The sequence below is a fragment of the Triturus cristatus genome, chromosome 5_2 (assembly GCF_964204655.1).
Source record: "Triturus cristatus chromosome 5_2, aTriCri1.1, whole genome shotgun sequence".
Classification (NCBI taxonomy): domain Eukaryota; kingdom Metazoa; phylum Chordata; class Amphibia; order Caudata; family Salamandridae; genus Triturus; species Triturus cristatus.
In genome coordinates, this window is record NC_140588.1 from 457,161,760 (window position 1) to 457,175,333 (window position 13,574).

Genomic DNA, 13,574 nt, shown 5'->3' on the forward strand with positions numbered 1-13,574 from the left:
AGTACTGCTGCTGTCACACTGCTAGCACAAGGTGTAAGGATTACTGCTGCAGTCACATTACCAGCACCTTTTGCAGGTGCTGCGGCTCCAATCACACTCTAAGTACCGAGTGGTGCCACACTGCAAGCAGCTGGAACAGAAGGCACCGCTGCTGTCATACTGCAAGCAGTCAGTGCAGGAAGCACTGCTTCGGTCACACTGCAAGCACGTGGTGGATGGTACTGCTGAAGTCACAGTATAAGCATCCAGTGCTGCCACACTCGAAGCATCTGGTGCAGACGGTACTGCTGCTGTCACTCTGCTAGCACAAGGTGTAAGTATTACTGCATCAGCCCCGTTGCAAGCACCTGGTGCAGGTAGTATTACTACTGTCGTCCTGCAAGGATGCATTGGCTCTGCTGCGGTAAGACGGTAATCCTCCCTTGTCGTCGCACAGCCAGCAGCCGCTGTAGTTGGTACTGTTGGCATCACATTGAACGCCCCCAGTGCAGGTAGCACTGTTGCTGTCACACTGCAAGAACCTGGTGCGTGTTTCTGCTGCACGGACACTATAAGCACCTGGTGCGGATAGTGCTGCTGCAATCACACTACAAGTACCCAGTGGTGCCACGCTGCAAGCAGCTGGTGCAGAAGGTACTGCTGCTGTCATACTTCAAGGAGTCAGTGCAGGAAGTACTGCAGCTGTCACACTGCAAGCACCTGGTGCGTGTTTCTGCTGCACGGACACTATAAGCACCTGGTGCAAATAGTGCTGCTGCAGTCACATTATAAGTACCCAGTGGTGCCACACCACAAGCAGCTGGTGCAGAAGGTACTGCTGCTGTCATACTGCAAGCACCAAGTACAGGCAGTACTGCTTCTGGTACGCTGCAAGCACCAGGTGTAAGCATTACTGCTGCAGTCACATTGCAAGCACCTGGTGCAGAAAGTACCGCTGCTGCTTTACTATAAGCGACTGGTGCAGGTAGCACTGCTGCTGTCAGACTTCAGGTACCTGCTGCCGATAGTACTGTTGCCATCACACTGTTTCTGTGTGTCTTCTGCAGTCACGTACTGAACCAGACTACACTGATGTATGTTGAGCAGGAGCAGAGAATTCTTCTTGATTGAACGAGCTCTGTATGTGTTTGGCAGCATATATTTAAAGTTGCCCTCTGCGAATCTTTTATTAATACAGAGCTGGGTATTTCCCATCGGGACTGCCAACCCTTGTATTGGGAAGCCGCCGACTCTTCCCAGCAGGGCTGGGGTTCAGCTCATCGCCCAGTGCTGGCATTCCGCCGACAGACAGTGTAACTCCTGTGGTCGCTGGATGAGCTGCCCTGCTGTGTTACCCATGGTGCAGTTTTAACTCGTCTTGGCAGTTGCAGTAGAGAGAGACCGTGGATTAACTGAGGCCTGACCTCTCGCTCAGCCTCCTGCCTTGGTGGGATGCAGTGGTGTGGGGGACCTTGGACTTCAGTGCTCTTGACCCGCAAGCAGCCCTTTGCGGACCTCTCCAATGCCAGACATGTGACTAATACTTTCTTAATCTGGCCAGTCACCTGCCTGAGAGGAATTCATTGGATGTACGTCTTAGCCGACATACGTCTCTATATAACTGGCACTGCCTGGCAAACCCGGCCTTATTGAGAGCAGTGCCCTCTGGGTGATAGCATTGTGGTCTCATGCACTATTGAATGTTTACGTTAAGGGACAGCTCTTCTGACTTGGGTGTAACTGGGAGATTGGTAACCTATGAAATGATTTACTATTTGACTCAACAGGTAACAAGGGATAAGGAACAGTGGCTCCAGGGTTTTAAAAACATTACGCGTGGCCTCATAATTTGGACATTTACTTTCCCTGATCACATTTGGTGGGACTGATTATTTTGAAAAACATTCACCCACAGGGATTTGAAAAGTAGTGGACTGGTATACATTGGGGATTGTATTTGTTATTTTTTTTCTTTTTTTTCATTATTTGCATTATTTGTTTTAAAAAAATAACACGTTCACGTATTATGCACACTCACAGTGACTCATGATTGAATTTGCGCCACTTATTTCACTTGGACACTGGGATCTTGAATTTCACATAGGACATTGGTATATATATATATGCATATGAAACTTTCAATGCAAACAGTAGTGCCATGTGCCTTTAACAATTATGAAATAACTATATGATCCGAGAAATTTTTTTGTACAATTGAGTTAGAGGATACGTTAGATACATTGGAACCGTGTTTGAATGAATTTAAGGTGTAGCAATAGGGGTACTTCTTTTTTTCCTTCTTGTTCTTGGACCCAAATGATAATTGTCTCTTCCTTGGGGCTTCGCCCCATCATTTTTAGGTCTCGCCTGACCCAGCGCATGCGTTGGTCTGGCGAGACTTATTGAGAGGGCTCCAAAAAGTGCTACCAGGCCAGCCTAGAGCTACAGTGCATGTGCGCGGGCGCGCACGCCGCGCTTTACCGCGATTACTTTCGCTTTCGCGGCCACATGGCCACTTTGATGTTTGATCGTGATCGCGATCACTTTAACTTTCGCGGCCGCTTGGCATAGCCAATAGGTCTCGCTTTTGGGACCTTATAAGTATTAGTTATGCAACTGTTGCATGGCTAAACACTTATAAGGTCCCAAAAGCGAGACCTATTGGCTATGCCAATGCTTGTTTTGTATTATTAACCTTTCGACCTCTGCACTTGTGTGCTGTGCCATGTCCTGTTGGAGATCTGAGTGTGTGAGATGTGTAACATCAGGGATGGTTATGCTGCCTCTATAGAGCCTACTAGCCTGAGGGACTGGTGTCCTTCTAACAGCTCTATTCCCTGAGGGATAACTCTGCTGTTTGAAGTTTAAGCCAGTTTGGAGTGTAGCCTGGGACAAGCTGTTGGATAGTTCCACTGTCGCAGGCATCGCCGTGAGTGTTGTATCTAATAAATAGATCCTCTTTTTCAGATGTTACTTACAACCTGAGTTGTTTCTCTGTTGTCTCACGTGTTACTTAGAGCTGCATAAACTAAGGCATAGACTTGTAGTCTCAAGTTTTGCTGAGATCTGCAAAACGTCAATCATAGCTTTACCGTGCAATTCACAGCACGTTAATAGAGAGCGCTTCACTCTTGGGCTATTTTCTTCCAGGTAAACAGTAGATGTGGGTTCTGTGTTTCCAGTTAGAAAGGCTTGGGTTGAACGTGCAGGTTTTCCTGAATAGATACATCGGATGAGAGCATTGGATGAGAATATGGTTACAAAATGTACTGATACGATGCACATAAGAGACAGTAAGATCATCTTTGTGAGTTAAGAGTGAGAGCCTTGTATGTAGGAGAGATAAAATGACTGACCAAAAGTTGTTATTAGGTCAGTAGGGCAATTGAAACAGGAATCCTTAAACTGTTAACTTAACAACTAGATCACATCTTCTCCCAAGTAAGCATCAGCATGGAAGGAAGGCTGCACTTTTTAATTTGGAAGTACTGGCACTTATCATATCCGCTCTTGCTCTTTGAGGACATCATGTTTGCTTCTCGGAAGAGCTGCTGCACTTGTGATGGGGCAGTGCCAGGGCTTCTCATGAGGACGACCATATTTTTAATGAAGTAGAAACTGTATTTCAGCAAATTTGTTATAATCTCAGTGAACAGTAGGGGAACAATTCAATACCACATAAAACTTTCGACAAAATTAACTGAACCGTATACTCAGCATCACAGCTGTCGGTTATCTGAGAAAGACAAGATTATAACTCGTTGTGCATTGAGGCGTTCGACAGATGCAAACAATGCGGGAAGAGCCCCGAATCACACAGTATCTCTAAGGTGAGGAGTAGGGATTATACCGCAAATTCGAGTAGCTGTACAAACCAGTACAAATACTCATTTTTGCTTTCCATTGAAACGAGTAGATTTCAATAAGAATGAAGTCACAAACTTTAACTGAACATATGTACGATGTGATTCGAAACAGTACATAAAAAATAGTAAACCAATCATATTCAAAAAGAAAAATAGACAGATGTTGTGAGACATCACAAACAAAACAAAGTAAATAACTTCACTAATGGGTGTAAATGTTGGTTAGTTATCTTCTCAGACAACCTGCGTTCCAGATCTTCTCATATGTTTTTCTTGCACAATGGACATATTGTCCTCTGACCTTTCTCGCTGGCTTTAGCATCAAAGAGATAAAGTTCTCTTCATCCAGATCTATAAAGGTAATTGAGAAAACGCAGTATGTGTAAGCTGATGCCCTTCAGAACTTAGCCCTGTGTAGTGCTGCGTGGTAAGCCAGGCTTCATTATTTTACACGAATGAGTGCAAAGGCCGAGACCCCGCCCACGCCTCTTAATGATGTTATAGTTTACAGTCTAAGCTTCTTAGAAACCGTCACTAGACTCAGTAGGCCACTAAGGACTCCTCCTCATAATTTTGAAAGAGACTCTCTTCTAAAGGTGCCACAAGGTTTCTTTCGACCTACCATGCTGAGTGCACCTGTTTGCATGAGTGCTGAGGTGTCTGACTTAAAATAGTGAATTAGCTGTCCCCAATGTCTCTCTTAACTCCTGTGGCGGCAGCTGCTTAAAGGGGGTGGCGAGGGATGAAACAAATCCGCATAACTGCAGTCCGTCCGCCCCCTTCAGTCGTCAAAGCAGTAAGCACACATGCTCACCTAGCCAATCACGACGCTGCTGTCACCAGCATGACAGCAGTGCCGTGATTGCTCTGAGCGCCCGTGGTTCAGCGCTCAGACTGGGACTGGGAGCCTGTGCATGTTCTCCACCCAGGCTGTGCAATACAGCCGGGTGGAGAACATGCAAAGTGCGCATGACTGTTTGATTGGGCCATGACGGCCGGACAAACCGCCATGCGCACTTAGAGAGTGTCCACCACTACTCCCCTGGGCTCCTGCTCTGGCAAGCCCAGCCCTGCCACTACGGAAACATTAAATAAAAATAACATTGCTTTATTATCATTTTATTTTTGTTTTTTGAACTGCACACAGAGCAGTGGGGCGACGCTCCTTAGCTGAAGAGCCACCCCTGCATAACTTCTCTGCCTCTGATTGTGTGGTTTGTCTTGGCTCAGCGCACTTAAGTTTTTGTTGAATTAATTGGCCACAGTTTTCAGTATGGTAAAGTGCAGTAGAAGCACTTTAGCCTTTTTTTTATTATTGAACATAAAAATGGTATCTAAGATTTTTTTTAGTTTACTCAAGAATTCCATTTAGACCATGACGGAAGTAGTTCCACTTCACTGAGCGTGACTTATGGACTTGGGATGATCTTGCTCCAGTACTTTTAGGTGCACAAGTTTCCATTTACCATGGATTCATGTTAGTTAGTTAAAAGCTCTAAAAGCTTTATGCGGTTTACAAAAAGCCATAACAGCATAAAATCATATTTTAAAATCAATTTAAAAAAAGTACATTTACCATCTGGAAAATATGCGATTAGGAAAGTATACAAAATTTAAGGCCATCGTTCCATAAACTCCTCACAATTTAAAAAGGGTACTCAATAAAAACATTATCTCTAGAGGCTCAACATGTTCTGAAACAGATATCGCCCCATCCTTCCTAGCCCGGCTAGATAATCATACAATGTCAGCGGATAATTCATCATATCATAAAAATACCATAGCTCAATAGAAAGCTCTAAAACAAAACATTAACCTTCAGACAATGTACTATTCTTATTTACCACAATTCTCCTGCGTTTGACAACAGAGGTAATGTATCTGTATACTGTTATGCATAATACATCATGTTTGAAGCAATTGTAAGTAGGCCAAAACCTCTTTACACCACCTAGTATTTAACGTTCTCAAAAGAGGTAGTAGTAGCTGTGTTCTTTGAACTCTATATAGCTCACAAAAGAAAAACATATATAGTTGTGATTGCTCTGTGATTGAGTTGCATTGGCAGGGTATCCAGTCTTTTGCAGCAAAAACTTTGGAGAAGTAAGACACCAAAAAATGGGTCAAGCGCAGTCTAAATCTTGACAAATAATATCTCTGGTGGCATGGGACTTTTAGTAGGTATGGCTCAATATATGGTGTAGTGCAAAGGGGAAGGTAGGCCACCATCATCCCCTTCTTTGAGTCACCCTCCCATTCATTCCGTCCATCCGATTTAGCAGTTCTCCTTTCACCAGAGGTCTAATTCGAGGTTCTATAGACTTCGAGTTGAGAAATAGATCAGATCTATCAATGGCATCGCGTTCTTTTTTAACAAACATTAGCCAACTGATCTTATGTGCCCCTGCTAGGTTTAGACAGAAATCACCATTTGTGTCAACGCGGCTGATGGCCAACACCAGACCGACAACCAGAGTAAAGTTGGTGCTATCCTCTCTAGATCAGCTATAAAGTTTAAACTTTGCTCCTCATGTACTATAGTGGCAGAAATACTGGGAGGAAATAACAGAAGCCTTTGCAAAAACGTATTTTCACTATTCTGCTAAGGTAGGGAGTCAATATACCCCCAGGCACAAGCCCCATAGGTAGCAAATAATATAGGTCTAGCTTTATAGATGGTAATCTAGGGGCATAGACCCTAAATGAGAGGAACATTTTCATAGGGACTTTACTGCTTGTTCGAATTGTGTGACCCTTTCCCCCTTAAGATGTATTAGGGTTTCCTACTGTCTAATGGTACCCCCAGATATGTGAATGTGGACACACATTTGAGGGATATTCCATCAATATGAAAGGGAGTTACCTTACTATGCAGGTGCCCACAGATCATTGCATAAGATTTTGATGTTTTTGTGGAGAGGCCTAGATCGAACATAAATGTCACAAAGCTGTTGAGGAATTTCTGCAGGCCCCTCCCAGTTCGAACCATTAGGACGCAATCATCGGCATATATAAGAACAGGTAGATGACGTGTCCCGATCCTGGGTGGGTCAGCTACAGCTTCGATCAAACAGGCCTCAAGACCATTAATATAAAAGCTAAAGATGAAGGGTGACAGCACAACCTTGTCTAACACCCTTTCTGATCTTTATGTAGGAGGTACACTCCCCACCTGGCCCGTACCTAATCCTGCCTTCTACATCTGTGTGCAACTAGGCAAGGAGGTGGACACATTTGGGATTGGCACCCTGACTTAGCAGCATAGTCCACAGCTTTCCCCTTATAACATTATCAAATGCTGTTCTTGAATCCATAAATGCCAGGAAAAGGCAACCCCCTTTGACGGCCACATACTTACCGATAGTTGTAAGTTGAGGCACTGATCTGCCTTATCTAATCTCTGCAAGAAGCCATATTGTACTGATGTTGAAATGGCTTTTTCGTGAGCCCAGCTCTTTAGTTGGTCAAGCAGACCTCTACCTAGAATATTGGCTGTGGTATCTATTAAAGAAATTGGCTGATAACATTGTGGGTCACTTCTATTTCCCTTTTTAAAAAGTGGCACAATCATTGTCTGAGACCACGACTTAGGGGGCGATGCGTTAATTTGCACTCCTTAGAATGTTCACCAAGTCTGGGGCATAAAAAGACAGGTTATCTTTATAAAGAACTACAGGAACCCCCATCTAGTCCAGTGCCCTTGGGGCTTGGACACCTGTTAACTGCTGAGATAACATCCCCAAGTGTTATTATCAACTCCTCCGTGCAGGCTGGGCTGTACAAATCTAGTTTATCACCTGGTTCAGTACCTATCTATTCACTAAGGTCATACAACTTTGTAAAATGGTTAACCCAATCATGCTCAGGCATCGTTACCTCAATACCAGTGCTCGGACTACTGGAGAAGAATGGGGCATTACCTATCTTCCAAAACTGTTCTCCATCATTTTTTGCGGAGGCCCAAAACAACTGCTCGCAGGCCTTCCCCCTAATTTCTTCTTTTCTTTGCCTAATAGCATCTTTGTAGGCATACTACGGGCCTTATATCTGATGGGACCCTAGGGAAGCTTTTGAGTGCTTTTAAAAGGTCAGAATGGGCTCACAAGCAGGTTTTGTTAAACCACTATTAGGCTTATCTCTGTGTTGGCAAATAGTCACCACTAGTTGCTCCCTTGCCTTTGCGCAGATTTTAAAAAAGGCATCTAGACCTGCCCCCGGGCTCAGGCTTGTCGCTAAGGGAGAGCTCAAACTGAGCCCAAGCTGGGCTGAGTCCCTTTTGTCGATGTCCCTCCACTTCCGTTGTAGCCCCACATTTCTAGCATATTGGATTTGGCAGTCCATCCTATCCACAGGACTCTACAAGAGTCCCACATTTAAGCTTAGAACCAAAGGATTGTGGTCACTGACCACATAGTTCAGGATCTGCAAGTTTAAAACCTTCCTGGACCAGGATTTGGACAGTACAGTAAAATCTATTGTAGACCCGCCTCCTCTCTCTGTGAATGTAACTTCCTTTCAAAATTCACTAGCGACTAGGTCAACGCCAAGGATAAGGTCATAGGTCATAAGGAGCCTGTTCAGTATGTCACCACATGGATTATGGATAAAATGCAAGAGATTGGAAAAAGCATTTGCCACTAGACCACAGACATGATCGTCAGTAATTGGACAAAGACTAAGATTAAAATCTCCACCCCAAAGAATTACATGATCCTCTTTAATGTTTAGTAAAAGCACCTCAGTATTAATTAATTTAATCTAGGAGCATTGATTCTAGTGGAGACAAGGATGACACCAACGAAGACCTCTACAGAGCAGCACTTGCCCATAATGTGCATTGAGTTTACTTTATTAGTACTACTTGAAGGTTAAGAAGTCAGGTTCAGGTCATCCCATGAAAATTGTATTGGGAACAGTGTGTGACCTTCAGTCAAGTACTGTGTTCTACCTATAGAGTATTGGTCTCAATGACTAGGAAGTGTTTTAAAATGGCCATCCAGATGTTGGTCTGAAGGTACGAAACATCAGAGCAGTTGATCCGCATGTTGCGTCCTGAGTGAGCATCTTACCACTTTCTGAAGTGCTTGATATAAAGTCCTCTTTCAAGATAATGGAGCTCCTTGGTGATTAGTCATCCACATCCTCACTTTCTTAGCGTTCTTCTACATGTGCAAGTAGTAAACAAAGGTGGCATATAGCTTTTGGCATCTCAGTCTTCCACTTGTAAGGTAAATATCTCTTTTTAGGGACTTCAAAAATTGTCAACATTTTCTGAACAAAGGATAGGGACTTGGTATCAGGGGTCAATTCACTTCATGAAACTAAAGACAACACTTCCAGTTTAATAACTATCTTTTCTCAAGCCAGCCAAACAACACAGCTGACTCTCACACTTCATTCAGCTAGCTATAAATTCTAGCACACCTCAAAAGACTTACATTGGAGTATCATCTAAAAACTCAAGCTTAGGGCCTTATTACGACTTTGGCAGTCCTCCAGCAGCGCCACCACCAGCCGCGGCCCGTGGAGGGAGTTCCGTGGGGCGGTAAGGCTGGGCGGGGGAGGGGCAGGGTGGGGTGTTCTAAAAACCGGAATATGGATAATTGCAGGAATTTCGTAGCGCGCGCTGCATCGCAAAATGCGATGCAGCGCGCGCTACGAAATTTGTTTTATTTATTTAATTGTTTACTTACCTGCAATTATCCATATTCCGGTTTTTAGAACCCCCCACCCTGCCCCTCCCCCGTCCCGCCTTACCGCCCCACGGAACTCCCTCCACGGGCCGCGGCTGGCCACCACTGTGCCGTCCACTGGAGGACCGCCAAGGCCCTAGTGCAGCCACCCACTGGATTTCGATTGTAATCCATGACGGGCGGGCAGTGTAGCAGCGGTTTGACAGCAGTGGTCTGTTAGACTCATGGGAGATCCTAACATGCAGACCGCCGATGTGAGAGCGCCAACTGCACATTCCTGCACGGTGTGGCATGCATGCCACACAGTGCAGGAACTGGGTGTGCAAATCCATGGGGGCACAACAGGGCCCCCCATGCATGCACCCCAGGCCCTAGAGTGGCAGGGGGCCAAGTTGCCTCTCCACCACCATTTTGATGGGGACTCACTGCCATGAAAGCAGCGGTGGAAAGCCACCTCATAATATGCTCGGCCTTGCCGGGCTCACTGTGCCACTGGATTCAAGATATCCTGGCTAAAGAGGGGTGAAACCCCGAACCCGGGCATAGAATGCTTGTTTCCGGTCCAGAGGAGGACCTGGTTTACTAGTTCGGGTTGGACTGTTCCCATGAGACACAGGGTCAAGACTGATTTGCATATGTCCAGGACTAAACTGGGGTTGCTTGGTGAACAAAATAATGATGAATTTAACCCAGATCTCCCCACTAGGGGGTAATGTTTTGATGTATTTTGCATTCCGTCCATCAATTGTGTGTCTTCTGCTTCCTCGCCCTATGTGCGCCGGGTATGCCCAGACGTGGGTCCCAGGCTCACTGTTCCACTGGATTGAAGCTATTCTGGCTGATGAGGGGTGAAACCCCCAAACCAGTCCTAGCATGCTTGTTTCCAGTCCAGGGAGGACTTGGCTTGGCAGTTTAGGCTGGACTGTTCCCATGAGGCACTGGGTCAAGACTGATTTGCAACTGGCCAGTTCTAATCTGACATGGCATGGTGAGCAAAAGAATGATGGATTTAACCAAGATCTCTTGACTGGCAATTAATGTTTTGATTAGTTCTGCATTCTGTCCATCAATTGTGTGGTTTTGGCAGCAGCACCACCAGCATATTGCGCTCCCTGACCACTGCACGACAGTTGGTGGAATCCTGAATCCCCGGCAGATGCAGGGGTCCTGAGGCGGTCCGACCGCCACACTTGTAATACTGCGGGAGGGCCTGCAGTGTGGCAGTGGTTGGACGCCACAACCACTACAGTGGTCTATTGGACTGCTGTACTCGTTATAAGGCCCTTAGTCTTTTTTGTGATTTTTCTCATTGTGTAGGAAGCTTTTCTCCACTCTAGCAATTTGTGATTCCATATATCCACACTACTAGTTCTACAACTAAATTGCTAGCTCCTAAGGAAGAATGGAAAAATGCACTAATAGGAATATACTCAAACCTAAAGTGAAGAATGATTCTTTGACAAATGGGTTTAGTTGTGAAAATCGAACGCCATTTGCTAACGATCTGCTTGATCTTCTTTTGTGTGTTCAACCTCCAATTTGCTCTCCTCCAGTACTATTCTTTGTTGGGTATATCGAATGTTTTGCAATTATTCACTATTATACTATTTGAATAAATAAATTGCTCAATTTTGTTGTATTGTTTTCTCGATGTTCAAATAATGCTGCGACATATATTAATCTGAAGATGTTTTATTGCATTAAGATACTGGGTCAAATTCTCAGAAATTTCTGCACAAGTTCACAGCTGGATTTTTGAGTTATTTCTTAACCAAGCTATCTGTGCCAAACCCTACAGTCTTTCCTTGTCCCTTACCAATCACTTCTAATGAGCAACTAGAAGTATGAACACATGAGGACTGGCAGCATTAGTTTACTTCTGGAAGCCAAACCTGTATTCTGCCTTAAGACAGCTTTAAGTTTAGAAATACTTGTTTTGCCCATCAAGCATTGGCTTCTTTTACAGCTTTGCGATGAGCTTTTCAAGAACTAGTTTGAGCATTTTTCCTTGGAAGGCAAACATTCCTTTCTGCTGCAATGAATACATTCAAAATATACCATTCACTTCCACCTTTGACCCGTTATTTATATGAGTAGCTAGTCACCTTGTAAAAGCCTCAAACGAGAATATTGCGCCTAGTCAACTGGTTTTAATTTTCATACTTTGTTTAAAAACCTCTAGCAAAGAGGCACATTTTCATAATTCATGTGTATAAATATTTTTTTCCGAACCTATACGTATGCAGTGCCTTCGAGGCCAATAAAGCATGGCAGCCCTGCAAACAAGCTATATCTTGTGACCTAGGGAGGCAGGATGGAGGGTGACGGGTTTTATGGAACCTAAATTAAAGGGTTTGAACAAATTTAACATGGATATTTTTACAGTGCTCAAGCAATGGGGGCGAATTCTTGCAATAAATGACGACATAAGTAAATATTTGTCTTTCTTGTTCTACCAACTGCATTTCAGCTGCTTGTTTTTGGTGGAACTTCATCTTTGAAGTGACCATGGTCGGGGATTGCTCTGGTTCGTCATCTTTTTTGGGGCTCACGCTGGTAACACGGCTTTTGATGTTTTGTTTCTAGTTCCACATGCTGGCGTGAATCCAGCCGAATATTACCACCAAATGGCGCTGCGCAGTCCTTACGCTGACATGTTCCCTTCAGCAGCCACCGCAGGGGCAAGCGCCCTCCATATGGAATATCTGCACGCCATGGAAAGTAAGTGGCATTGTTTTATTTTACTACAACGTCATTTTAGGACTGTTAACTTCTATGTTTCTTAAATTCCAAATTTGTTCTTGTTCTTACATATCAAAAGAGGTGGGGAATCCAGAATCCTTAAATTATAGATCAAGAAGAAGCAGCCTTCCATCTTGCCTGTTCATCATTCCTGTGTCTCCATGGAGCTGGGCAGGCACTCAGTTCCTCTCTGTCACTGGGGGCTCAAAGGAACGGAAACCTACAGTGGGATTGCCTTTCCTGAGTGTCTCTGCTTTTTGAGAGTTTTAGCTGCATCCTTTTCAGTGGGGAAAAAACTTTATTTTAGAGACCTCAATGAAGATTATGATTATGAATGAATCAGTTTGTAAACATGAGCCTCATAAGGTACACTTTTCTCCTGCTTGCTGTCACAAAGTATATGTAGGTACTGGCCCTTGATAAAAAAAGAGAGTGATTTATGGAGTAACTCAAGACATTGAAGCAATACTTACACCAGTTTCCTGCTTTTATATAAATCCCAAGCTTGAAGGTGGTCTGACAATCAATGCTTGTAGTTGAAAATACTACTTAAGTTCAGGGTTCAAGAAACCCTTTAGAGCTCCTTCATGATGTCGTACTGTCATAGTCTATTATTTTCTTTGACTATTAAAGTGGTTCAGAAGAGCATCCCAGTGCTTAATTTGAGATGATGGTTGCCAGTCTGGCTCACCAGCCCTCCTTTTTTGGCAACCACCACTTATTTTCTCTCATCAGACATTTACAGAGAGTGTGAGAGCGGAAAAAACACAAGGGGGAATGAAGGAGGAATCAAAACGCTTAAAAAACTCCACAAAAAGAGAAATCAGGAACCTGAAAGGGTGAGAGGAAGGAGCAGGGTGTGTCTGGCGGTGTGAAAGTGGCATGAGGTGGATTTAAGCTACAGAGCCTTTGTATTTGGCATGCTGACATTTAATAGCGTCCGCCATGGGCTTGTGTATATGGCTTAAGCACCAGCACTCGTTCTTTTACAAATTAAGCACAGGGGCCTCCAGTGTCCTTGGGATAAGCAGAGATGCACCATTATCTCTGGATTTAAAACTGTAATTTTGCAGCGTGAATCTCTTCTGTATTCGGATGCTGTGCATTATGTCACCATCTGGTGGGTGCGTCCATAATACTTTTCTTAGTTCTCTTTTATTCTTCTTTAATTTATAACTTTTTGCCTTGGAGGCACCCTTACAATATGTGATATAACAAGCTTAGCTCAATACATTCTTGCCAGCAGCTGGCAAAATGGGGACCCGATTTCTAATATTTATTTCTGGAGTTCAGT

General features: G+C 44.2%; 1 protein-coding gene across 2 annotated transcripts in view; it reads left to right on the forward strand.

The window, feature by feature from the left end:
• The window catches only part of GLI3 (GLI family zinc finger 3), a 363,934-nt gene that overhangs the window by 245,645 nt on the left and 104,715 nt on the right, over window positions 1–13,574 (forward strand). For both annotated transcript variants that reach the window (XM_085607427.1, XM_085607429.1), the window contains exon 6: window positions 12,125–12,259. In XM_085607427.1, coding sequence (XP_085463553.1) covers window positions 12,125–12,259 — 135 coding nt within the window. The remainder of the gene's footprint in view (window positions 1–12,124; window positions 12,260–13,574) is intronic.